The sequence below is a fragment of the Dufourea novaeangliae genome, unplaced genomic scaffold (genome assembly GCF_001272555.1).
Source record: "Dufourea novaeangliae isolate 0120121106 unplaced genomic scaffold, ASM127255v1 scaffold99, whole genome shotgun sequence".
In the NCBI taxonomy this organism is placed as follows: domain Eukaryota; kingdom Metazoa; phylum Arthropoda; class Insecta; order Hymenoptera; family Halictidae; genus Dufourea; species Dufourea novaeangliae.
The window spans coordinates 1,426,557-1,454,074 of record NW_015373982.1 but is presented as its reverse complement, the minus strand read 5'-3'; the positions used below and the strand labels follow the sequence as shown (position 1 = coordinate 1,454,074).

General features: G+C 45.2%; 1 protein-coding gene across 2 annotated transcripts; it reads left to right on the top strand.

Moving 5' to 3' along the window:
* The first annotated feature begins 334 nt into the window (after nt 1-334).
* Nucleotides 335-27,383, top strand: LOC107187299 (guanine nucleotide-binding protein G(s) subunit alpha). Of its 2 annotated transcripts, XM_015575364.1 has the most exons (10): nt 335-2,527; nt 5,189-5,261; nt 8,277-8,331; nt 11,172-11,291; nt 14,889-14,986; nt 22,953-23,007; nt 23,108-23,181; nt 24,257-24,436; nt 24,567-24,771; nt 25,557-27,383. In XM_015575364.1, the coding sequence occupies exons 1-10, from the start codon at nt 2,389-2,391 to the stop codon at nt 25,701-25,703; spliced, it is 1,146 nt and encodes a 381-aa protein (XP_015430850.1). In that variant the 5' UTR covers nt 335-2,388; the 3' UTR covers nt 25,704-27,383. The 2 variants fall into 2 exon arrangements, with proteins under 2 accessions (XP_015430850.1, XP_015430851.1); XM_015575365.1 differs by lacking the exon at nt 25,557-27,383 and having other exon boundaries at nt 24,610-24,727.
* Nucleotides 27,384-27,518: the final 135 nt, after the last annotated feature.

The following is a 27,518-nucleotide window of genomic DNA, read 5'->3' as shown; positions in this document are numbered from 1 at the left end:
GTCGTTACTGTATAATTATATTCTTTGTAAATATATTGTTTATTTTTCTCGTATAAATTATGATATTTATAGAATACGGTATTTCATCAGTGATTTAACTGGTATCCATTTATCGTGTATACCAGGTGTGAATTGTTACATATATCTGTACGCATTGATTACAGCGCAACCTATCGTACCAGTGGAACTAAATAAGCATGTGTCAGTGATAGGAGCAAGCTGAATACAAGTACGTTCTTTACAAGAGACGTATGAACGGACACGCACACAAATACACGTAACGGATTAGTTCCAGCAAGTATCATCGACAGCGCTACAGTCGATGCATTAACACTCAACACGACAGATTGTTGGCCCCGGAGCAAAAACTATTGAAAAACTGCGGTCCAGAGATTGAACGCAAGACAATCGCTCTGCAGACGAGTCAGTTTCTTCGCAACGAAAAAGTGACAAGACCGGTGAACGGAGGACAGGGTGCTGGAAACACCGAATACGAACCTGATCCATCTTAAGCGCGGTGGTCCGCCGCGCTGGTGGGCCTAGCAGACGACATGTTGGCTGTGGGGAGCACCTCGTCTCGGATGTTTCGGTCGCGAATTTCCTCCGGAATTGTTGAGTGAGGAGAGCGAGCGGACGTGGTGAAAGCTAGGTGTGCAAGGAGACAGAGAGAGAGAGAGAGAGAGTGAGAAAGCAGGACCACTCAAGGGTGTGTGCGAGAGAGGGCACACGGTTGGGTTCCCCGAATGGTGGTTGTGCTGTGGTTCTCGTCGACGAGAAGCTCGTGGAGAGGGGTAGAGAGAGACCAGCGAGCGGCGGGGAGGGGGAACCCGGACGAGCCCTCGAAAAATCGAGGAATCGAGGAACGAAAATCAGAGAAAGAAGAAAAATTACGGACGGGATCGTAAGGATTCCCCTGGCTGTTCGGAGCTTCGTGAACGAGGAGGGTACTGTGTGTGGTACAGGAATTGGCAGAGATCGGAAGTGTCATAGAAAAGCGACGGGAAAAACTGGTCGGTTTTGCACACCATTGTCTTCCCTGTCTACGGGAGCTGTTCGGTTCCGTGAGTTTCACCGATTTGCGCCAATAACAACGAGCTAAGCAGCGCACCGGACTCGTGCTATTTTAATTTCTCGTTGTTCTGCCCGAAAGGTAGGGGGTTGGGAGGCGAGGCGAGGCCGAGCTGTCGCGTACACGCGTCGCGCTAGTCCCTTCCTCCTGAAACGATTTCGCGTGTGTCTCGTGTTGGCGGGCCATCACAGGAGGCGCATCGGACGACAGTGCACGTCAACCTATTATCCCAGTCCCGGTCTCGCTCCCACTCTTTCGAGTCGTGATCGTCGTGTCTCGTGCGTACTCCCTCTATCGCAACCTGCCGCGAGTGTCTGGCGGCCGGTTCTCGCCCAATGTTAAACGGAAGATTCGGAAGCGGTTCCAGTCGTCCAACAACACGTCAATTGGTATTTCCCCTGATCATCTGGCAGCGATTTATTCGTACTTGAGTTCGCTACGTAATTTATCCGTATTCTCCTTCGCGACGTCGATCAATTTGTCATTCTTGATCAAGTGTCACCGTGCAACTGTAAACGTCAGCGGAGGTAATACTAACGTCAGGTAGAGGGAGAGAGAGAGAGAGAGAGAGAAAAAGAAAGAAAGAATCATCTTATCGGTATCTCTGTACCTCGTACTTTAACACGGTACAGCACGAAGTCAACGTTGGACCAGCAGCACCGTCGCGACACACAGTGCGTGCAGCTATGGTTTCGCGGGTAGTGAAAGAAGCCGTGAAGTGAACGTGTGAGGTGCGAGTACTCTCGACCGGAGGATACACGCGTACGTTATTGTTGGTGTACTACGAAACGCAGAGAACGAAAAGAATACGGTGAAGAGCGAAGGAAGGACGGAAAAGCACGTATAAAAGTTTATAAGGTCGCTGACAACGACGACGATACCACCGGTCGCTGTAACGATAGACGGCGGGTGGAAAAGAAGAGAGAAAGATCGAGAGAGCGAGACATCGATAGAAGGACGGGGCTCGAGTGTAAGCGCGACGGTGATAGATTAAGTATCGAGTGACAGGACGGACAGCCGGCCGGGACGAAGGAGCCAATCTCGAAGTAGGTGGACGTGGATACGGAGAGTGAATCTCCGCGGCGAACCGCAGGACAGAAGAGACGGTGTTATTTAGATTGGAACGTCGAGGGTTTCGCACGCGAGAGATAAACAACGGGCGCCGGTTGCGCTCGTAACCGCCTGGCCGTTCGGCTTCGGGGGAAGAGAGTACAGTGGTGTTCGGATCCTTTCTTTAAAGCAAGAACAACAGAGAAGCAACAGAAGTGGAAGGGAAGAGCGAAGAGGGCGAGCCGCGCGTGTCTCTCTCGTGGTGTGTCATGGGGTGTTTCGGCAGCCAGAGCAGCAAGGCCAGCCAGGATGACAGTAAGAACCAGAAGAGGCGCTCGGATGCCATCACCAGGCAATTGCAAAAGGACAAGCAGGTGTACCGAGCCACGCACAGGCTTCTTTTGCTCGGTAAGTGACCGCAAAACCGTTTTATATATATATATATTTTTTTTCTCTCCGTCGATAATCTCCCCGTTCCGCGATGCAACATGTCTCCCTGTCGCCGCAGGGGGTGAGCGCTATTATCGCCCGGTACGTCCATTGTAAATGAACAGCGTGGGAACAAAATCGACTAGAGCGAAGTTTCAATCTCTTTTTTTTTTTCCTTTCTTTTTTTCACTACGAAGAACACGTTGTTGATCAAGGTGTCTGTACGTATTTCCATAAAGTCTGGACTATTAGCTCTTTCACTTTCAATAGATTCGTGGTACATCGATAGTAATGGTGGGATCAAGTTCAACGCGTACTTGTGAATTATAATCAATTGAACGTTTAACATTCATTTCGTAGGTTTCGATTGCTATTGTTAGTTTTATTTATTTCATGCACCCGTAATTGGTATGAAATTTGTATTGAATAAATACGAAGCTTCCTGGATGTGGTTATAAGTATTTCGAACTTGGTTGTGATCGAATTCTTTTCCAGTAATATTTGAACGATATCGATTTTGTACATGCATGAACAATGTCTATACATCAGTTCCGTCTACACGTGTGCATACTGTGCGAGCGAATGCTTAAGAAAAAAACAGCGAACCGTTTCACGAGCATTGCGTTTGTTTTTCAAAGTATACCCAATGATCGTTCTGCCACGTGCAATTAGTTTTTGATAATGCTCGCGACGAATTGGTCCCATCACTGATCAATAGTTGCTTAACCTCACTCCCACCTTGTCGTTATGTATCTCGATTATAGTTGTATGTGACCTCACGTATTATCGTGTTGCACGTTCTGTTGACTTGCTTTCGATACAACTTTCATTCTAAAGCTAGCTGGTTTTTCACGCCATTCATTTGTGAATAAGAATGCTGGGCAGTATGCACTAACGGGTGCACTTGTGTCACGCTTGAAAGGAAGATCTATTTAAGCTTGAGAATGATCGTTTTTCCTTTCGATAATTAAACGATATCACGTTGTCCTCGAGCAAGACATGGTCAAAGCCAGTGTAGAAAAAGGGCGTCATGGATGTACCAGCGTTCCAATTAATTCTGACTTAAGTCGCACAGTTGGGGGCGTTAGTTGTGATTCGAAGTAACCGTTTACTTCTGTTACCTAGTCTCGTACATGCTTCCCAAAATAGGGTCAAAAATCGTGACCAGGTAATACAAAAGAACTCGTGTATTTCGTTCAAAGATTTTTTTCCGCCAATCCACATCCAGTAAACTATCCTACAGACTCCTCTCGATTATTGTCTGGCTTGTTCTACACGATTATTGTCCAGGCGTATGCCTCACCACTAGAGGAGGAGTGGAACCTGTCAAGCTTTCATTGCAGAGGCTCGGGCTTAGAGCAAAAAACGAATTTACGAGGGTCTGAAGCATTTCTCCCTAGAAGATTATTGTCCCTGAGCGGACCTGAGTTCGGGACGATAATCGAGACGAGTCTGTATATTAAACGGAAGAAATTCACGGAGCAACGCTGTCGACAATTATATGTATTCTCACCGCGAGTTCAGATCGTAAATAATACACGTGTCGGGTTGAAACTCTGGTGGTAAACATCGTCGCTCCGAATCTCGAATTTCGGCGAGGGACAGTAGAACCACCACGAGTGAGCATTATCGCGATGCTCAGCGGCGCGTAATTCAATTTTATCGATTATCGTATGAGCCAGTGGCGGCACCCACGAATATATCTACCGGCGGCGGTTGCCTCATGTTGTACCCTTTTCGTGTGCGCGGCTCCTCTTCTCGCCTCCTTCTTCTCTCCTTCTTCTCTCCTTCTTCTGCTCCCCGGCAGCGGTGGTTGTGTCGGTTCGGGGTCTTTTTCAACGAAGAGCGACGCGCGGGCAACGTGGGAGCGTGCGTGCGCCCTCCTTGCCCCGCGTGCACCAACACACACACAGGATACAGTGGTACGCACACATACCGTGTCCACTTATCGCGATACTTAACCCAACACCTAGCCATTACCTTCCTATTCTTCCGTTTATGTAGGTCGCGTCGTTCTAATTCGACAGTGTGGATGTGTGTGTGTGTGTGTGTGTGTTCTCTGTGCATGCTGCGTGTATCCTATTCCCCTCTACCCGATCCTCTTGACTCACTCGCAGCTTACAGTCGAGCGAAGCAACAGCTGTTGCTGTATTGTTTTCCCATCGTCTCTCGTACCTCTGCAATTACGATCCAACCGTTAGAGAAAGAGAGACAGAGAGAGATGGAGGGAAAGAAACGAAGATCCGACGTCCATCGAGAAACTTTCCGGATGATCGAGGAGGAATCGTTCGCGGAAAAATCGGCGCTGCGCCCACGGAAGTCTATTTTCGTTCGATTCTCTCTCTCGCTCTCTCTGTCTTACTCGACTCGACCCTCGGCGAACTGGATGGATTTTTTGACGTATGGACCGGCGTTGATGGCGCGACGAAACGAATATCTCGAACGGAATCCTTTGAAGTTGAAACGACCGTCGTTTAACTTGTTGATCCGTGATGGTCCGGTCCGTGTCCTCCGGTCTCGCGACGACGACATTGACCCGATCCGACGCCGCGCATTAAACCAGTAGCGTTGCGTAACGTGTGTGTGTTTTCCTAAAAACAAAACGAAAACAAAATTAATATAATTGGTGGTTTGTTTCAGGAGCGGGAGAATCCGGGAAGAGCACGATCGTCAAGCAGATGAGGATATTGCACGTCAATGGTTTCAGCGAAGCGTAAGTTACCTCCGTTTCTTGCGATATACTTAATGATCGTTGTTTAATCGTATCTACACGATTGTCAACCACTGAACGGGACGAAATATACGGGGGAAGTAGGAACATTCCCAGTGCAAAGGGTTTAAGAGTTCTGCGTGAATTTATCCAGCTGATACGCTATTCGGTCGCTTGAATGGTAGCCCTCGGATACCGCGCGCCCGGCTCGAGATTCGGTGGGTTTTATTGAAATTCGTTTTTACGGGAGTAACAATACTGGGCTGTGCGTAACCTCGAGTCTCTTTTTCGCTACTCGTCATGCACAGTACGTGCACTGTGAATGATTCAGCTCGCGAACGAATTCGATCACGCGATGGTGATATCAATTTGTGGTCCAAACAGCGTCGTTCTCGTTTTTTCCCTCTTTCACTGAGATCGTGCAGACATCACTGTGCATCGCTTGGAGTTTCTATCCGATCAAGTAGGGTTCTACAGGGTATCCCAAAATAGCTTCGACTCCCGGAAATGGCAGACTCGTGAGGTGATTTGAAACAAGTTTTTCCTTTACAAAAATGCTTTCCGAGGCTTCGTTAACGAGATATTAACGAAAAACCCCGACCAATCAGAGCGCGAGTCGGTCGGACGAGCTTCCGCGGTAGCGTTGGCTACCAATCGCAGCGCGTGACGAACATTACCGCGGAAGCTCGTCCGACCGACGCGCTCTGAGTGGTCGGGGTTTTTCGTTAATATCTCGTTGACAAAGCCTCGGACAACATTTTTGCTAAGGAAAAAGTTGTTTCAAATCACCCCAGAAACCCCTCGCTTCTGGGAGTCGAAGCTATTTTGCGACACCTTGTATAGATCTCGAGATTGTTCCTCCTCAGAATTCACTTTCCCCGCATTCGATGTTTCGCTCGACGAGCCGCAAAGACCGTGCGAAAAAGACGGAGACGACGTCGTTATCGTAAAAAAGATCGTCGGTACACTTATACGAGGAAAATCAGAAGCAGCTCTAGATAGGATATGAAAACGACGTGCAAACAGACGGGTCTCTCGGGCCCCGGTATTCGCGTGTGTCGTAAATTCTGTCTGCCTCCACCCAGGCGCTGATAACGCGCCTAAAACACGCCTTGTTATTACGTTTTGCAGCGATTCCTTTTCTTTCCTCCGTTCAACCTGCCCCCTCTGTTCGACGGAGATCGCTCGCGGAATTTTTTTTTGGATCGATGGAAAATTGCTCCGTGTGTGTCGTCGCGGGACGCGTGACTGCGTCCTTTTTATTGTGCCGCCGCGCGCAAATTCCGGGGATCGTTACGTGTTCGATGCAGATTTCGTTCTGTTTACCATGGATACGTTAACCGATGGAATCTCGATATTTTTTTTCGTTTTTTTTTTTTCGGATCACTCCATCCTTCTCCAGAACTATTGGCTTCTGCATTTTCTACGATCGCGAACCATATCGTTTCCGTTTGCCCCCCCCTCCCACCCCCTTAGAACGCCACCCTCTGCTCGTAAAATATAAACAAGTCGGCCCGAGAATAACTCCACTGTCTCGTGTCTTTTTCACAATCTATTTGCAATCTTTGTATACCTATCGCGGCCGATGTATATTTGATGGGACAGCGGGCAACCGGGGCGAACATGCCGAAGAATGTAATTCGATTTTCGATAATTTTATCGGATTCCTCGAAAGGTGAACAGGGGTTCTGCAATTAGTTATACAATGGAACAGTGAGTTATGTGTATGTGTGTGCTTCGAAATAATCGCGAAGCCAATTTCTCGAGGATCCAAATAATGGGGATCGAATGCAAAATATGGGGGGGGGGGAAATTTGGAAACGGGTGTGTGTATATATTTTCGATGTTTACCGAACAGTATTCGTATCGAGGACCGGAACATCGAAAATTATTTATAATACACGGACGATCTTGCGTTAGTCACCGAAGAAAATGAATACAGTACTATTTTTGCTTGATCTTCTAACCACGTATACAGCGTTGCCGAGGCTGCTGTTCGAGCAGGTGATCCGCCGATTATTCCGAGCCGGTATATTTTCGAAACCCCGTGGCAGCATCGCTGAAACTTTCTCCGCTGTGGGTTTTGGTCCCGTGGAAAATTTAAATATCCCTCGAAATAATATTTTAACGGCGCACGGCGTTATTAATAGTCCGATGGCTTTCGAAGGCCGGAATACCGATGGAATCGAAACTCGGAATGGATAAAGATGATGATAACGATGTTCATTATCACACCTGATTTTTAATGACAACGTGTGACTGTGGTCGTTCCATGGAATCTTCTACGGTTCACGATAGGAGGGTATTAGCACAGAGATGTATAGAAGTAGACATTTCATCCAATGCATTTATTCGGCCCACTTTTCTGGGGCGACGTCGTCCCTTTTCCATTTTAGTGTCACTACCCACCGCAGATTTACCGTTCTCATAACGTAGAGGTCGCTGAAATCGCAGGCTTTTTAAGGTTAACTTAGGTGGGTCACCGATTCCCATATAAGATGAAAAGTCTAGTCTTATACCTCGTCAGTGGTATTAGTAACATCCGAACGATAACAGGAGCCTGGTACAGGTATCACCATGAAACGTACAAGGAGTGGGGGGTAAAACTTCCGTCCGTTGCTTTTTCACGGAGCGCACGTGATTCCGTTCATCGATTCGCGATTATCCCCCCCTCCCTACCACCCGATAAAAAAGTCCTCCAGTGGTTGTCTCCACGCGGACGTGAATCGGTTTTGTGCATACCGAAAACTGGCATGATGCCGGCCGGCCGCGTCGATCTAAAATTATAGAATGACTCGGGGAACTGCTAATAACGACAATGCTTGTATATAGATTCTCTCGTTCGGGCGAGTCGCTCGGTCCCGGCGGCGGTTAATTAAACACGATCGAATCTCTCTCTGTTTTCTCGCATTGGCATTAAACGCTTCCGGCCGCCGCGGATGACATAAGCTTTTCCCCGTTCCGCCCGCGAACTGGTGACCCCTCGTTCCTCACAGTTTTCCCTTTCTTTTTGTGCAGGGAAAAACGGCAAAAAATCGAGGACATCAAGAAGAACATCAGGGACGCGATATTGGTAAGGATTCGTCATGGATATTTATTCACACCGATTCCCCTTTGTAACCCTTTCGATGACCGGTGAGGGCCTCGTTCCTGGGTTGCTGGCCGCTCGGGTGCAAAAACAGTATCGTCGCTTTTATTGTTTTAATATTATTCAATTAAGAATTTGATGTGCAGTGTTTACTTTTATTTATATATACAGGGTGTGTCACCTAATGTTTACACCTCAAGTATCTTTGTTGTTTTTGAAGATATGTTAAATATCTTAAGGACAATGTTGAATGGTTCGATGGGTTCATACGGTACCAAAACAATTTTTACAAGTCTCAATCATGATCAACGTATTTTGCTTTCATATTTTAAATCTTATACGTTTTCTCTGTCCGTGACCTTGTGTGACCTTGAATAATTATAGTCACTGAATTCCTAATGAATTCAATTCAATTGGGCATCCTCTGCACCCCCCTTAGGAACGGCCCTGACCGGTGATATTGGGAATTAATTAAAGTAGTTAAATAAACCGAAGGGTTAACGTTGCCCTTGGGGTCCATCATGGAATCGCAGATTTCTTTCGAAACGGTACTTGATTTATTTCATTTATCAACGATTCTTCGAGAATCAGCGCGCCTCGCCGGTAAAATAGACCGTCTTATCTTCTACAATGCTTGCTCCTCATCTAATGGAAATGGCAGTCGAGACTCCGGTAGCCTTATTAAAACGCGACAGAGAGCTCGTAACCGGCGAAATCAGCCCGCGCCGCCACCTTCTCCGAAAATACCGGACGGGAGGAGGAGGAGGTCGAGAAGGAGGCGATATTAACGAAACGCGCTGAATAATTCACGCAGCGGCGTATCGCCGCGAGCTGGATATTCTCGGAACGAGTGTCATTTATCGCTGAATCAATACGCGCCGGCCGCCTCCTCTTCGAGAAACCCGGGATTCTTTTGAACTTGATAAAATCTTCCTTGACTTCGGTGACGGGGGACACGCAAATATCTTTTCCCTGAGTAGTGGGGCGGGATCGAGTCGTGTAACGATCAGTTTTGCCTAAAATTCTTTGGGCACTAAATTTCGATTAATGACAATATTCTCTTTGATCTTTGTATACTGTTCAGGAGAAAGGAAAACCTAGTCTATACAGTAAATCCTCGATGAGTGTTCGAAGGCTCCTCGGCATTGAGTGTTCAGACATCAACCCCACCAGTGAGCGCTTGACTGGGCCCACGAGGGACCCTCTCAGTGGTGGAGGTGACTTCCGAACACTTACAAGGGAAGGCACGGAAGTGTCCCCCTCCGATTTTGATGAAACTTCGTATGTCTGTTGAGCAGTTAAAAATAAGGGATACGTGTTTTTTTTTATCGGCTGGGGCGCGACTGTAAGGGGTGAAACCACCCCTCGAAGTTTCATCGATAATTCACTGTATCTACAATCGAGGCACGGAATGACAGTGGTCTACATTGAAAATCCTCCACGACCTTTCTTTCTTTAATATTCTTGACAGAATATAATATATAAACATCGATGTCTAATAGATTAAAAGCTGTAAAAATAATAGAGACCATCCACCGATTTGTATTTAGTGGATTTTACAATGGCGATTAAGGAGCGAGGGTTGTAGACGATTTTCAGTGTCAGCCACTGTAGTGGCGCAATAAGATGACGGAATCTTCGAATTGATCGATCCTTCGATTCGATGGATGTCTACAAAAAATTGATTCTGTTTCGTCGAAGCTACTTCACGTGACACGAACACGCTCGATCCCATCGCTAACCGTGAGAAGCGTGCAAACGTTCGTCATGCTGACCGTAAACACCCGTAAACTCTCGCGACGTTACCAACGGAACGACGAGGCACCGTCGTCAATTTGTACCTCGCACGTACACGAGGCCGCCGCGTTTAGATCACACTCGTATACGAGCGTAACCTTGCGCGATCGTTTCCACATGTCCGGTGAAATATAATGGGCAAAGGTTTCGTTTGTGACACTGTGCCACACGGGATTACGAACGGCGACGCGCGCAGGGGGGGGGGGCGGATAGATTGCGAGGAGGAATGGCGGGAATTTCAATTGTTAATTAACGGGCACACGAAACACCGTTAGAATAACGAGTCGTCGCCACAGTGGTCCAGAATCGAAATTTGGCAGCTCGTACACGCTTATTTAGCTGAAGAAATGCAAATCTTTGAAACTTACGAAATTTTACTTAACTCGCTAACTGCATTTTTGCACTACACTAGACGCCTACTTCGTTATTTTGTGATAATATCTGGAACATTTCTTGACAATCGGAGATACGAAATTTCTTTAAATTATATCCAAGCATTATAAAAACCGTGTTACTGTGAATACTAGTTCGTTCTTTACCGTGAGCAAAAATGACTATTGGTTCTTGGTTCTGTGAAAAAACTTTTTGTTCGGAATACGAAAAGAGGAGAGTAATAATGCTTGGAACAAATCGTCCATGGTTAATAATAAATTGACTTCAGCTTTTTTGGATGATAAAAGAAATTTGTCATCGACCATTCGAACTGGTAAATTTCGATTCTGGACCACTGTGCGTCGACGCGTCCCGTATTTGTGATGTATAGACTGCGGATTTTATGCACTTATAGCCTATAAGTCTCTGTGAAATACAATGAAGGACAAAATTTTTATTAAATGCAACGAGTTTTCTGTTCTCTTTTGAGCCCAATAAGATATTGAAAGGAAGAAAGAAATTTCTGCTACTGTTTTTGTCTTTATAAACAACGTTCCAAAATGTGATTTTCCATAGAAATCCGCAATCTAGTGATATATAAATGTTCTCTGTCCGGGAATCTCTGTTGGTGTCTGATCGGGGTGCATCTGTTTCAGACGATAACCAGCGCGATGAGCACGCTAACACCACCCGTCGTTCTGGAGGACCCGGCGAATCAGAGCAGAGTCGACTATGTCCTGGATGTCTCGTCCTCCACAGACTTCGATTATCCCCCGGTGAGTCGGTCGACCATTTGTTCCGCGTGATGTTCCAGCTGCTTAACGTTAATACGATGAAAAATGTGTCCCGTGGCAACGCGTTACACACCTCGGTATATCCTCTCGCGATTAAGTCGTCGTCCGAGAAGAAATCTTTGGCCCGATGCATTAAAACAGAGGCCAATTGGATGAGAATGATTTCTTCGCTTTAACGACGATTTTAATTGATTTATTTTTTGTGTATTACAATACCCGTTGCGTTAGATCGATCCCAAAAGGTAGTTGCACTTCTCGAATATTTCTGAAACAATTTATGTTTATGAAATAGAACGTCTGACCGAACCAAACATAATGAAATAAAACGTTTAATACAGGGTGTCCCATAATAGCATCGACTCCCGGAAATGAGGGGTTTCTGGGATGATTTCTAACAACTGTTTCCTTTTCAAAAATGTTATCCGAGGTTTCGCCGCCCAGGTACGGAGGCACCTTCTGCACCCCCGCCAGGAACGGCCCTGGTTGTAGCCTAGCTAGCTAGCTTGCTAGTTCGTTCGTTCGCTCGCGATACGCGTTATTTAACTCGTTTAGTCATTTTGTATTCAGGGCAACAATTCTGCCGCGCCTCTTTCGAACGTGCGCTGAACTCGGTAGCACGATTTATCCCTTAAAGATTCTGAACGGTCTGTATCGTGCATTAGTGCGCTTTCTCGGGCTCGCCGAATTCGCTTATCTAACGTGGAGCAATGACACGACACGGGTTTTTATATTTCCAAAACAAAAAGAAAGCAAACATCGTCACTGAAGGCGCACGAAATAAAGGGACGTCTCAATCGACGGATATCCGTGACGTTCGATTAATTCTGCGTCGGTTTCCACATAGTTCGACTCGAATTGTTCTATCATCTCTATGCCACGTGTTATAATAATAATAATAATAATAATAATAATAATATAAATTTATTTAGGATATAAGTACAATAGATAGTATAGTACAGTATAAGCACAGTATTAAATAAGTACAATATAGAGTATACAGTCGATTTTTCGAGTACATTTACCGTGAATGCAAAATTTCCAACCATTCGATAGAAATCAGTTACAAATCGCAACATAGACTTTGACCGTGTTTAAGTTGCTATTTTGTCCTCAGTTTGATGGGATCGTAATTCTGTTCACTCGGTGACCACGTGCTAAAATGAAACACCCCACTATCAATCAGTTTTGAAATTCTGAGAAAACGAGCATGATCGTATAAACGTCTGTGGTCTAGTTATAAATGTCGAGGGAAGATTAAAGAAGGCCGACGATTATAAAAATCATTGGTAACGAGGCATTGACATTTTCCATCGTCAGGCTGGCTAGCAGGGGGGTGAGGGGGGGATGCTATGATGGAAAGCGCATCTGGACTTGTCGCGAGAGTAATGATTTCGCCCGTTGCCAAACGGAACATCATCCGAGAGGTTTTCGAAGGAGCCTGTCCGTAAGCAAAACGAACACGTTTCGGTTGTAGCGATACGTCGGCGATGCGCCTCGAAATAAAGTCGTCGCGACAAAATAATCCGCGTGTTTTGCGTCATTCACTGGCAAGTCGCTGGTACGTGCGTGGCTCTTCGTGCCTGTGTATATGTGTACTCCCCCCCCCCCCCCCCTCCGCGTACATACGCGAATTATCGTGACCCCTTGTTTGTTGCACGCGGTTCTCTGCGCCGACGATCCGTCCGGAACGAATGCGACCCGAAGTAATTGAATCGACTCGCTCGAACGTGTTGACAGGCGAACAGAAATTTATGCGTCTTGCCGCCTTGTATTCGCCTTGTTTTCCTCATGGAACTGTGTAATGATAACACCGCGAATATATTGAATAACACCGGTTTGTACTTTAACCACCATCACCCCCTCCCCGTTTTCAACGCTGATTTGTAACCTCTAATTGTCGTCAGTAATATCGGAGAACTAAGATCGTGTTCGAGTATGCTCGGTGTAAGGATGGAAAGAATATTTCCCAAGGGTAATTGATTTTCTTGGATGGACGCTTCTTGGACTATTAACGGAGAAATCGGATGTCGACGAATTCGCTCGTAGACGGTCGATCGTCGATCATTCCTGCCCGCAAGTACGACGCGATAACCACTTGCCAGGCTGATAAAGGTTTATTTTCATCAGGTTACAAACGATGGAAAATGTTCGTTCGAATGGAAATTCTGTTTATGTTTAGTTTCTCTACTGTATCAATTCGCTTGCAACAGTTGCGATTGATTTTATGAAGATTTTGGTACGATCCCAAAATGGTCCTGCATCAGTTCGTCACGTTCAAGTCCATACCGCACGTTCTCCATGGTTACTTACGATACTTCAACGTTGAGTATCTCGTAGACGGTCCACGTTTTCCTTATGTCTTTACACGAATAAACGTCGCCTTGGACAGATTGTACAAGGAAGTTCCATCAAGAAAGATAGAGAGAGAGAGAGAGGGAGAGTCGCGCTCGTGTGTCGTATCATCTTGTTCGTTTCGCCACACCGTTCGACGGGCCGCGTTCAATTTGTCACTGTCGTTCGGCTTTCTGCATATCTGAGCGCCTATGCTCGTCGGGAACACGGAAGTGTATTTCGAGCGAATCTTCAACCGAATTCAACACCGCGGCCCGCGAGACATCGTGCGCGCAGTCGAAGGTTGATTCCGCGTGGGATAATAAAATTAACGGGGTCGAACTAGTGATGGGAGATACAGTATCGATATTTCGAATATTTATTACTTTTTTTTTTTTTTTTATTCGAAGCGGTTACATATTCATTTCACGTTTCTTCGCGCCTCCGAACAAGATCGAACAGCTAAAAACTTTGAACTCGACGTTGCCTGCGACTTCGGGGAGCCGGGAAGTTTGTTCAATTTGCTTCGGGATCGGAAGCGCTCGGTAAACTAGTCCCGCGAACAAAAATCTACCGCCTCGAAGGAAGTTCACCGGAAGGGCGCTCGATCGGTCGCCCTTTGATCTCGCCAACAACGATCTAATTCATTTCGGCATGGCTAGTTGTCCGGCTACCACTTTACTAAACACGAAATTGCAAATGCTGCAATTTAAACGATTAATTGCACATAACCTAACAAATAAAGAAAGAAACGTTTCCATTGGAAATATACGATCAGGTTCTTTTGGTCAGTCTTGTTGAAAGTATTTTCATTTTTGAAAACGTCCTCTCCTCTCTCGGCCCGAACCGTGACGCGGGTAACAGTCTGTTGTCACGATTCGTCCGAGCCAAATTCGTCGTTTCGTCAGAACCACGCGGTTTTTTTAGATAATTAACGGGACGCAATGGAGGTCCGCGCCAAACCGTAAACTTGCTTACCGCGAGTCGTCGCTCGAAATAGTGATTTATTTTCCATTCAGGCTTCGCGTGCTTCGACGCTCATTACCCCCGACTCCACTTTATTATTATTATTAGGTTTTCGTTATACACAACAAAAATTATACGTACACTATGAATAGGAACAAAGGAGAACCTAAAATTATAAATATTATTATTAGAACTGTGTAAGCGAGCCGAGGTTCATTTTAAATTCCGTCCCGTGGCTGAGCATAAACCAACTAACGGAATCGTGATTCGCTTGTTTTTCAGGAGTTTTACGAAATCGTCGAAACCCTTTGGAAGGATCGGGGCGTTCAGCAGAGTTTCGAGAGGAGTAACGAGTACCAACTAATCGACTGCGCCAAATAGTAAGTGACGTTTTCCTGTTTCCAATATCCGTCCCATTCGCGTTCGTATTTCTGTTTCCTCCGAACCGCTTCGAAAACATTACCCTCCCCCTTCGAGACTTTCCTTTCTCTTCAGACGCTCTAAATCGGTGGAATCGTAATGTCATCTTTCGGAAGCACTGAAATAAATTATCGAACTGAATGTTAATTTGGAATCTACAAGAAACTTGTCATTTCTGTTTCATCAAATCGAAAACTCACCCTGTGGTAAGCGATTTCAGTCGATTTCACCCCTGGTAGATGTGTGCAACATTCCCTATCAACGACTCACCTCGCGTGAATCCTCCCAGCTGGCACACGAAAACCGCTGTCAGGGCACACGAGGCGAAGAAAGGCCTCTTGGAAATTATTGCAACTTTTAAGTACGCCCAAGAATAATCAAAATGGAAAGTAGCGGGACAAGCGTTGACACGCACAACGGTTCTCTTTGATAAAAATAAGAGGGTATAAAGTTATTACCTGGCTCGGAGTCTTTCTCTCGTGCGTTAGACGCTCGCCTACGCTCGAGGTGTGTAGGGGGCTATTCTAATCTAGTATCCCCCCGGGGGGGAGGGGGTAGGGTCGACGATATCACGATTACGATAAGAAGAACAGGAACGATAACGTTTATGCAACGATAATGGAACCGCGAAACCGACGGTCCTTTTAAGCTGCGTCTACACTACACAGCATAACAAGTTATATAGCAAAGTTATAAATACTTGTTAGAAAAACAGAAAGAAAAATGTATATAACACGATGTTTCATAACATTTTTCGTTACATGTTACCCGTGCAAGTGTGACGTCGTTATTAATAATGTGATTCGAAATGTTATACAAACTTGTTACGGACTTGTCCAAAAGGTATACACTTGTAACAAGTTATGAAAATATGTTGTGCAGCAAAGTTATATAACGATTTGTTATACAACACTGTTTCGTTATACAGTCTAGACGCAGCTTTACGAGCAGCGATCTTTTCCGCGGAATGGAACGAGAAAGAAGATGATTATCGCGATTGGTTCGCGACCGGATGAATTTCGGAAGGTGTGTGTTCTCATGACCGCGATCCATACGCCGCCCGAGTCTCTGTGTATATTCATGGGTACTGTGACACCGATTTAATGCCAATGAAGACAATGCCTCTTAACGAGGTAATCGCTTTAATAGGGGCCAGTCGTTTGTCCAGGGGTTCTCTCTCGACGAAGTGTCTATGGTCGCCCAGCCTCGGAATCGTTTCAATTTCTTTTTTTCTTGCGGCAGGTTGACACACCGACCGTGTATACACACTTTCGTGGCGGGAACACGCGAGACGGATATATTTTTAGCCCCGGGATACCTACGCAAATTATCGTTCGTTTTCCTTGTGTGAACAGTTGGACTCGGACCGCTATATCCTCGCTGTTCCCGCGATATAATTAAGGCTCGGTGCACATGAACGATGCGGTATCGTTCGCGGATTTTTTTCGTAACGTTGACACCCACGTCATAAATCACCGTTAATGATTTTGCACACCATCTCTAATTAAGACCCTAGCCTTTATTTGGACCACCTCCTCCACCACGATCGCTAGTGTTCTTATTATAAATTGAAACTAAAGAGCTATTTCGTTAAAAGCGATCCAACATTATGGTCGTCAAAGTACAACGTTTATCCGTCGAAAACGAACGGTTTTATAATGACGACGGTGTAACACGACGAACCTTGAACGCGCAAAACCGACCGAGGGGCTGCTAAGAGGCGGCTCGGGAATCAAACGATTTCCCCGGGGGCCGATATTTTCGATGGCGTGTGTATGGTCCCCTTTCAACCGCCGCCGTAACTTTAGAGGAGCCGGGTATATAACCGATAAATTTCTATAAATCAGCGAAAAACTGGTCGCCGCGCGGGATCGTCCCCGGTCCAGCAGGTCGCTTGTGAACGACGACGGTGTCCCTTTGAAAATTACATAGCCGTGGGCATAGGTTGTTGCACTGGATTATCGTGGGCAAACGGGCGTGAATCACGTGGCGTGAACGCGAAACTTATCCGGCTGAAGCCAACAAAACCGAGGGCCCCGTGTGACTTACCCCGTTTGTCGTCCGTCGAACAGTTTAATTAGACAGGGAACTGGCTTTTATATTTGGCCGCAACCTTGTCGTTGCCACCGTCGACGAAATGAATATCGACGATGTTCTTCGTCGATCTGATAATGAATACCGTGTAGGGTAGATGTCCCAATTATTGTCACCTGTACCGTAACTTCATTTAATCATTTTACGTGTTGTTTAACCTAAAAATCATCTAACATCTCTTTTATTATAAACAAGTAGTTTTATACATTTAATATGGAGGATTAATTAATAATTAATTAAAATCTGCAAGTATTAACTCTTACTCGGTGTAATATCGGTATTTTACGTTTCGGTAGAAGTCCCTGGATTGAAGTACAACTCTTTTCTTAAAAAATCAAGCATTCCCTAAGCAGAGGCTGCTCTCTTCATTCTCTATTACACCGGTACCATTTCGTCACCGAGATTTCACGTCGTACAAAAACGGACACCCGTTCGAAACGCTCGATTACACCTCGGTTACTGCACCTTCCATCGAGGTTTACGTGAATTTTCCAACTTCTCTCCTGCTTCTTTTTTTCCTCTCCCCCCTTCCCTAAATTTCTCTCTCGTGCAGCGAGGAAATCATTCGATATAAATAGCACATCGTATTTTTAGGGAGCACCGTTTCGGATATAACGGAGGCATTCGTATATGGACCAGGGAGACGTTGTCCAAGATCGTTGTAATTTCGTCTCGATTGTTTGCTAAACATAGTTTTCATCCCCCTTCGCTCACGGTACACTTGAAAATATTCGCCATCCTGCCTGGGTTGGCTCCGATCGAACGAAAAAAAAATCGTCCGCGGTAGAATCGAACGGAAGAGGATTTTCGCGAGACCGATTTTCCGGAATCGGTTCGATTGCATCCGTTGAACCACGACGTTCGTTTTATTTACGAGATAAATGGAATATTTTGGCCAAGAATAAGCCAGAAATACCCTCGAATTGGAGTCACTGTTGCCGCGAATAAATATTTGTTCGACACGAACTAGAGATCGCGATACATCCACGAAGGGGAGGGGGAATTTCTACTTGATTATTGGTTCAGAGTCATTTCCTGATTGGACCATCGAATCCCGTTGTATTTCACGCGATAAAATTCAGGTGAACTCTTTCGAATCCTCCGGACCGGATGAAAAACTGAGCCCAGTTCCAGGGGGTTCGAATCTCGGTTCCCAAGGTGGATAAAAACAAAATCGACAGGGTGGGTGGGGAGAAAAAAAAAACGAATCGAGACGCACCGTGATTCGAGTCCTATATGCTGGGTGGACAAAATTAATTTTCAAAGTAGCCAGGGGGTGGCACTTGCCCTCTCCTGGACGGAAAAAAAAGTGGATTTTGCCCCAGCCTACAAGAAAAAAAAATTAGATTTTGCCCCCCCCCCCCTCCCTTCCCAGAGTTACAAAATTTTTGCATAATAATTTGAAACACGATCAACTGCCTCTATTAACAAAACGCCTACATTTTCAAGGATTTGTGACTTTAAGTTTTTTTTTGTAGCAATCATAGCTAAAGTGTAATACTGTAATTCTGCTTTTATTTTTCATTCATTTAATTTTTGTTGTTATTAATATTTTTAGTAAGGTAATAGACTGTGATAAGAAACAGGGTCGTTTCCTAATAATTCCAATTCCAATACCGCGAAGAAATACTTACGTCCACCTAGCATATAGGGCTCGAGCCACTGTTCGTCGTGGAGGCGTTGCACGCGGCCAGAGTCGTCTGTGTACCATGCCAATTACACGGAAAATAACGTCTTCGGCGCGCATCTTAAAAATGGAAACACGTGTCGCTATATATAGACACCTGGTCTCTTTCTTGCGCCGGGATCACTGATGCTGGGCGCACGTAGTTCACGGATGTTTCGATCGATAACAGTCTTCTTCTTCTCGCGGCGTAAACCGTGTCGGTGATAAAAACCGGCCGACAGAGGGAGGGAGAGAGATCTTATTTTTATCGTCGTTAATAAACTTTCGACGTCGATCTAAATATAGAACCGATGGGAAAATCAATCGAGAGTCTTTGACGCCGTCTCCGAAAAAGTTTGGACAGTGGCGAAGGTTTTTTTTTTTTTTTGTTTTGTTTGAAAATGGTTCACGTTGGATCAGGCTCGTCCTAGAAGGATCGAGAATGATCGAGACTGTGTGAATGATCACGTTTCCCAAGCATGACTCGGATCGACTAGGTTTCGCAAATATTGGCTGGACCAGAGCGATCGCCGCGTCCTCGGCCAGAAAGCGAGAAGGTTTCGGAGGCGTCCTATTAAATTGCACGGGTTTTCCAGCAGATTTACAAAGTCAATTCTCTCGAGAACGATGTCTGTGATGAAGAAAAATGGAGCAGTGAAATCTTGGTCGTGCAAAGAGAACCGTCGAGATCGATGCGAAGTGCCCGGGCAATGGATCCTCTCCTCGGTCCCGGTTGCCTTCGATCTGGTTGGCCGGCTCGATTCGTTACTTATGCAATCGACTGGCCATTGTTTTCCTCCTGGTCGCTTTGACCTCGTTCAAAATCCACGAAGCAGTGTTGTCCTGTCGGCCGGAAACTTTGAACGATCGTAACCTCTGGCATTAGTTTCCGAACTTGAACACGTGGCGGGGAATTGTATCGAACGGTCGAGAACCTCTTCTTTTTTTTTTTTGAATTGGACAGCACTGAATTTTGTATATGCATTAACTAATTTCGTCACTTTCGTATTGCAATGCAAGTTGTGACAAATCTGAGAAGTGCATTGTTGTAACGTTTATATCATCGTTATGTGAATGTGCTAACCGATCGTTATGATTGCTCTGGTGGTTCTAGTGTTAACCATAGATATACAGGGTGTCATGTAACTGGTGGTATAACCTTGTAGGGGGTGATTCTACCTTAAAAAATCGTGGAAAATATACGATAAAATTGTTTCATTAGAGACTCTGTTCTCGAGAGAATTGACTTTGAAAATCTGTTGGTTACGCGTGCAATTGGATAGGATTCCTTCGAAAGTTTTTAACTAAAATGTAAAATATAGAATAAAATTTGTTCATTTCAGACTTCGTATCGAGAAAATCGACTTTGAACATGAATCTGAAACGCGTGTATTCGTCGGCGGTAGTGAGTAGAAACGGAATTCAATGAACAGACGCTTCAGCCAGGTCCTATTCAATTGTACGCATATCCAACCGAGTGTCAACGTCGATTTTCTAGAACACGAAGTTTCAAGTAAATAAAAATCTATTATTTTCGACTTATTTTTTCACGTAGAATCAGCCCCTATCCCATTTGTACGACCAGTTACACGCCACCCTGTATAACCTCTAACAATTTCGTAGTAGGAGACACCTGCTTGGCACGACGCAGCTTGGAGGGGTGTCACGCGTCCCAGTATCATTAGAAATAACATTGTTACAGTTGACCCCAAGGTCGGAGGCGGTGTGTTACATGCCGCCATAACGAGAAAATCGTTCTGCCGTGGCCAGTGGGTCACGACCTCCTTCCTCTTTCAATTCTCCGGAGGTCGATAACCTCATTTCTGTCTGAGCGCGCCAATTTCATGACCTACCTTCTCTCACGAGCCTACACACACGTACGCGTGTCCTGTGCACACACACACTGATATCTCTCGGTATCTGGGATCGCGTCCTCGGGACCACGCCGGCCGAAAATCAATTTCAACCGATTCGCGGTTTCTCGAATTTACTCGAGCGGCCAATTCCGGGGTCGCTTATCCTTGCTCTTGCGGGGTTCCGTGAACTGAGCCTAATTGCTTCTATACAGTAAATCCTCGGTGAGTGTTCGAAGGTTTCTGAGCACTGAACGTTAAATGTTTCATAAACTAATGGTCGTATACAGCTTAAACAAATATCGTTGGATTCATAATTCCAAGCTTTATTACTGTGTTTAACCTGATTGGAAAGTCAGTGTTGCATCTGAAGACATCTACTTGTCAGGAGCTTTGGAACACTCATCGAGGATTTACTGTATACTCTGATAGAATCTTCCTTTTAGGTTTAAGCCAGTTGGATTTACCAGGGTTCGTGATTACAATATTTCGCCCTAGCTTAGATGGATCGTACAAGTGTCGGAATGTTAAGAATTTCGAACGATGTCCTTCCCTTTTCGTAACCATCGATATATACCTGTCGGGTAAGCGGTCTGGATTAGGTTTTACTTCGGGATTAAGACACTTGGATCTATCAGGGGTCGTGATTCTAATATTTTAATTACAAAGCTCCAGTTGATCCAAATTTAATTCCCGCAGGAATTCAGTCGGGGTTTTTCGTTAATATCTCGTTAACAAAAAGCCTCGGATAAAATTTTTCCTAAGTAAAAACTTATTCCAAATCGCCTCACGAGTCTCCTATTTCAGGGACCTCCGACATTTTTGCTACACCCTGTATATACTTCTCCATTCTTCGTAAGCCCCTCGGTGTACCGTGGTCGGTCCAAGAGAGCCCACACGGTCCGCTATTTAACAACCAGTTAAAGCAGTCCTCGTGTCGGTAAATATATTATCACCGTCAACCGACGGTGGACGGCCAGGCAGCACATGCCGGTGTCAAAGCGAAAAGACCCACCCCTGCGCGCTGAGGTGCCCTCCTCTCGCACCTACACAGGTGAACGCGCGCCGCCACGATCTCCATACGTTCGTGCATGCATATACTCACACACACGGTGGAGCATAAGTCTGCACGTACGATTGATGGCGGAGCAACGGTGGCAGTGACCCATGACCCGGATTGGAAACTGGGTGCCAGAGAGAGGCATACCCGGCGAGGCCGAGAGGGCGAGAGTTGGGGTTAGGATAGGACACACCGGCCGAGGATCGATTTTCCCTCTTGGTGCGCTCTATCCACCCTAGACACCGGCCGGGGAGGGTCTTTTCTGGCTCGAGCAAGGGAACAGAAAGAGAGAGAGAGAGAGAGAGACTAGCACGAGGATCAAAAGAGCTGAGGTACGAGCACTCTGGTGGGAGAAAGAGAGAAATATGAGAAAAGGAGAGGAAATTATCTCTGTTTCTCCTTTCCCTTGGTCGCCCTAGGCGGCTCACCTTCCGCCAACAGCCACTTCCGCTCACTCCATCGTGTGTGTGTGTGTGTGTGTTATTCCCCCGATCTTGATCCCTCGAGAATGATTTTAAATTTTAAGACGAAAGGCGACATCCGATACCTGAAACTTCCATCTGGTATTAAAATTATACTATGCTTATTCGGGAGTTCGTACGATGGGAATATTTGTTCTCTCACGGATCATGTCCTGTTCACGGGGTAATTCGAAAAATTCGTGCCTCACGTTCATGATCGGAACGATAGACGAGCCTGTGAAGTAGCCTCGATAATCACAGATCGATCGAAATTATCGTAGTTTGTCTTGATTCGATGGGTTATGGTGTTATGGAACGAATACAATAAATCATCGGTGAGTGTTCGAAGTGTCCTCCTCGACACTTAGTGTTCAGACGTCATCTCCACCACTGAGGAGTGGGGGTGTCAAGGGAGTCAAGCGATGACGGCTGAAGACTTATTGTCGAAGAGTCTTCGAGCAGTCATCGATGATTTACTGTAGGATGTATTCAAGTAGAATAAAAAAAAAACTTTGCATGTACAGTAATGTCTCGATGAGTGCGACGTATTCGAGTCCACTTCGGAGCATTCGTGGCAAGACGGACAAATTTTCAGCTCTTCATAAATTTGTTTTTTGCCTGAAGCCGAGATCTCTGCTTAGCATCTGTTTACTCTGTTTTTATTTGTTCCCCAGAGAGACTCCCCCAGTGATGGGAATAACACCGTTGCTCGTGTCGCATTCATCGAGAAACCACTGTTTCTCGTTGATTCGGGCGTATAATCCATTCACTCTGCTTTATTTCTTGTTTCAGTTTTCTAGATAAGGTAGCCATTGTTAAACAACCGGATTACACCCCCACAGAACAGGTACTTATTTTAACAAATCATAGATCTGCTCAATACACGTAACAGATAATTATTTTGGTCCCACCGATTTCACCGTTAGGACACTCTCGTTCTGTTACAGGACATCCTCAGGTGTCGTGTCCTCACCTCCGGTATCTTCGAGACGCGGTTTCAAGTCGACAAAGTAAACTTTCAGTAAGTCCCCCGTCCGATACCCACGTCCGTTCTTCGCTCCAGTGTCGTCTAACTATATATAGACGACGTGTATTACAGTAACATCGGCCGACGGTAAATATAACGCGAAGTCAGCGACGCGCATCTCATCTGCCCGCGGTCGTGTATCACAGAACCGGGGGCTCCTGACTTACGTACCTACGTGTACGTGTTCTCTCTACGTTGCAGAGCGAAATCCGTTAGCCGCGCGTTAACGCCTCCGCAACTTTATTATATTTCCCCACCGGCCTTTTTTTTTTCTCTCTCCCCCGTCCGTCCGTCCGCTCGACGGACCTCGGATTCTCCGCTCCACATTGTCTCGGCGGGAAACGGTTTTTTTATCGGTCCCCTGTAGAGAAATTGCGAATCGATTCCGACCTCGCTCTGTTCGTTCGTTCCATCCGGGGGAGGGAGGGATTGGCCTGCCCACTAGTGATGGGCGATTCAGTATCGATATTTCGAATATCGATACTTTTCTATTTAAATATCGATATTTAATGCGATGATATATTCGAGTATCGATGCTCAACGATTTCTCTTACATTCTGCTTAAACGAATGATTTATTTTCATTTTTGAAATTTTTTATTAACAATTTAATTGCGAGTATCGATACCGATAATATCGATATTTTATTTCCAACATAAATGTGTGTATCGATACTCTGAGTATCGATGTATATCGATACAATTGAAATGTATCGCCATCGCTATTGCACACGCGAGTCGAACGAACGCGAATTCGAAAACCGGGGAAGAACCTAATTGAATCGGGAATAATCGAAGGAACCTCGAAAATGGTACACTTCGAGGTGCGCACATATACCTATATGTATATGTGTATAGTCTCGGGAACCTGGGCGCCGTGTACCGAGATAATTTTATCTTACAGAGATGTATAGAATAAATTGTCGTCGTTTATGGGACGATCGAGTATTTTTATCCGTCCGTCGGCCATGTTATCTGAAACGCTATCTACGCGTCCATGTTAAATTTGTAAACGAGGAAAGAGGGAGACAAAGATTATGGAAGGAATGATAAATTAATATAATATTACAGCATGTTCGACGTCGGTGGCCAGAGGGATGAGAGGAGAAAATGGATACAGTGCTTTAACGATGTAACGGCAATCATATTTGTAACGGCATGTAGTAGTTATAACATGGTACTCAGGGAGGATCCGACGAAGCTCAGACTCCGAGAGAGTCTCGATCTCTTCAAAAGCATTTGGAACAATCGGTACGCTATTCACCGATATCTGCCGCCCTCTCGAGGCGCGAATAAACAATAAAAAATATATATATATATATATATATATTTTACGAGCACGATGACGTCGGCGTACATGACTGGTGTGTTTCCTTTGTAGGTGGCTCCGCACAATTTCCGTAATCTTATTTTTAAACAAACAGGACCTGTTGGCGGAAAAAATCAAAGCAGGCAAGCACAAATTAGAGGACTATTTCCCAGAGTTCGCGCGTTACCAGACGCCGGTTGAGCCCGGCGTGGTCGCGGACTCATCGGAACCCCCTGATGTTATAAGGGCCAAGTACTTCATTAGGGACGAGTTTCTCGTAAGTGAACGATATAATTCTCCTGGGACAATGATGGGCCTGGTAGGAATATGAAAGTTAACACTTGCAAAAATAGGTCCCCAGGTATAACGCTGACTTTTTAACGAGCTTGGTATTCTGAAGGCAAACGATATTTGTTTCAGCGGAAAAAAAAAGTTGGAGGCTATGTACAGGATGCTTCCGAACTGGTGGTTCATACCAAAAGAATGTGATTCTAGATGTAAATCGAAAATATAGAATAAAATTTTCTTGTATAATCCTTTATTTTCAAGATAAATAATTCTCGAAATTCATCCAATACGTGTATGCATTCGTGTTGGCAGTAAGTAGAAACGGAATGTAATAAACAGACGTGTTAATCAAGTCCTAATTCAATTGCAGATTTTCAAATTCGAGTGCCTAGAAAACAAAGAATTTTATTCTACATTCTCGGTTCATCTTTGCACGTAGAATCGCATCCTTTCGGGTTATATCACTATTGCGAAACCACCTTGTACATAGACTACAACTTTAACATTAAATATCTCATATAAACTAATGGTCATACATGGCTGAAACAACTATCTTTAGCTTCAGATATCCAAGCTCTATTACCGTATTAAACCTTTTTAAAAAAAATCCCCGTCATACCTGGCTACCTCTCCTTGTTAGTAGAACTGGTACGAAAATATTTTGTGCCCAAAAATTCCAAAAGGCTCATCGAGCATTGTTCGTTCGGTTGTATTCGACGAAGAGAAGCGTGTTTTACATTCCCATTCGAAACGTTTCTCTTTTTTTTTTTCCAGCGTATAAGTACAGCGAGCGGCGACGGCAAGCACTATTGTTATCCACACTTCACATGCGCGGTCGACACGGAGAATATCAAGCGGGTGTTCAACGATTGCCGGGACATCATTCAGCGGATGCACTTGCGCCAGTACGAGCTCTTGTGACTTCGTTCCTGCCGACGTGTCCTGTCACCCGTTCGCATCAGAATCACGATAGTGCTCCGTTTCGTCGAGCCGATCAACCGTGCCGAGCGAGTCGTACCGTGGGCGATCTGAAACACGTATCGCGATGTACGGCAAACGTGTACGGCGCGCGCGGAATTCTTCCTCGCGTGCCCGGAGCAAGCTGAATATTGTATTCAGAGAAAGAAAGAAAGAGTGAGAGAGAATGAGAGAGAGAAAAAGAGAGGAACGCGTCGAAGAATCCGCGTGGAGGAGGAATAAGCGTGTACACGATCGACGACACTGCCTGTCGATCATTATATTCTTCCTCGACGAATGGCGTCTCGAGGAGGGAACGTTGATACGCAGCCCAGGTCTCTGGGGGTTACGGGGGGTTATAAATAATATCTGTCTCGCAACGGAGAATAGCGTCTCTCTTTTTGCACAGAAATCGCTTAACCTAATGTGTCATTGGTGTACAAGCAAATCTAAAGCCCTACCTGTCGCGCATTCAAACTCTTGTTAACGAACTTCTTGTTTACGACACCAGACGAAATTTCATCTCGGGCGTATACATATATTTGTTGTTTTCTTCTTCTTTCATCGGAATCGCAAAACTCGACCACCACAACCCTCCACACCCCCCCCTCCCCTCTCCCCCCAAACCCTCTTTATGTTCGACGAGAGTGTGCTGAACGTCGACGCCGGAGGAGGAATCCACGTACCACGCACGATGATATATTACATATATATAAATATGGTTCGTCGCTGAGAAACACGTGCAATTTTACCGATTACCTCGTTAATTTTATTTTTATTACGCATCAATTCGTTGATAAGAGAAGGAACAAACGAATGTTCGAACGTTTTTCGAGAGCCACACCGCGAGGATCGTTACGTAGTAACGGGCCATGCGGCGGGCTAATTCGGGTACAATGGCTGTTCCTCGAGTCCGGCACACTCGTCTGCGGTCTTTTGATTGTCGTTCAGATATAGCGGTTAAGAACGTTTTCCTAAGACTTAGGCAATTTTCTTCGATAAATGATCCTTATCGTTGAACGTTCCTTTACTGATGTTTTCGAATCTCTAATGTTATATTTTCCTCGAACCCAACCCCGTCCCCCCCCCCATTTCCTCCCTTCCCCTCTTTACCTATTTAATTACCGATCTCCGTGTATTTTTGCAAATGAATTAATTTCCTCGACTTCCGAATCTCGACTTTTAAATCGCATTGGCCCGACCCGTAGGAGTCTCAGCCGCACCTTTTTACAAGAAGAGTATTTTGTGAGATTTTACAGTATTTCGAAGAGCGTTTTAATTATATAACTATGTATCAAGTATGTACAGGGTGACCGTCCACAGATTCATGTTTTTATGTGCGTTTCCAGATGGATCGAGATTCCTCACTGAATATCGTTTTTACCGATTCTTCTTCGTTTCTCTTTTCCATTTTTGAGAATACGTTTAATTCGTGTACTTAGGCACACACACACACACACACAAGCAGAACACGTACACACACACACACACGCACGCACATACACAAAAAGAAACAAACAAAACACACTGTCGTTGTAGCATAGTGTTTACGTATGTAAATCCTGAACTGTGCAATAGCTGTGCCACGTTGAAAGAAAGATAGAGAAAGAATGAGAGAGTGACAAGAGAGAAAGAAGGAGAGAGAATGAGAGGAAACAGAAAAACCAGAAGTGAAAAACAAATTCGTTTTACAGGTACACAATTTTTGACTAGCGTTAGGCTCGAAAAAAAACTTTACAATCAAAGTATGTCAATGTAAATGTTATAAAACATAACAGA

Excerpts from the sequence above, each read along its gene's own strand:
- LOC107187299 (XM_015575364.1), top strand. The coding sequence starts at position 2,389 with ATGGGGTGTTTCGGCAGCCAGAGCAGCAAGGCCAGCCAGGATGACAGT. Across the intron at positions 14,987-22,952 it reads CTAATCGACTGCGCCAAATA|TTTTCTAGATAAGGTAGCCA; the intron begins GTAAGTGACGTT and ends TTCTTGTTTCAG. Across the intron at positions 23,008-23,107 it reads ATTACACCCCCACAGAACAG|GACATCCTCAGGTGTCGTGT; the intron begins GTACTTATTTTA and ends GTTCTGTTACAG.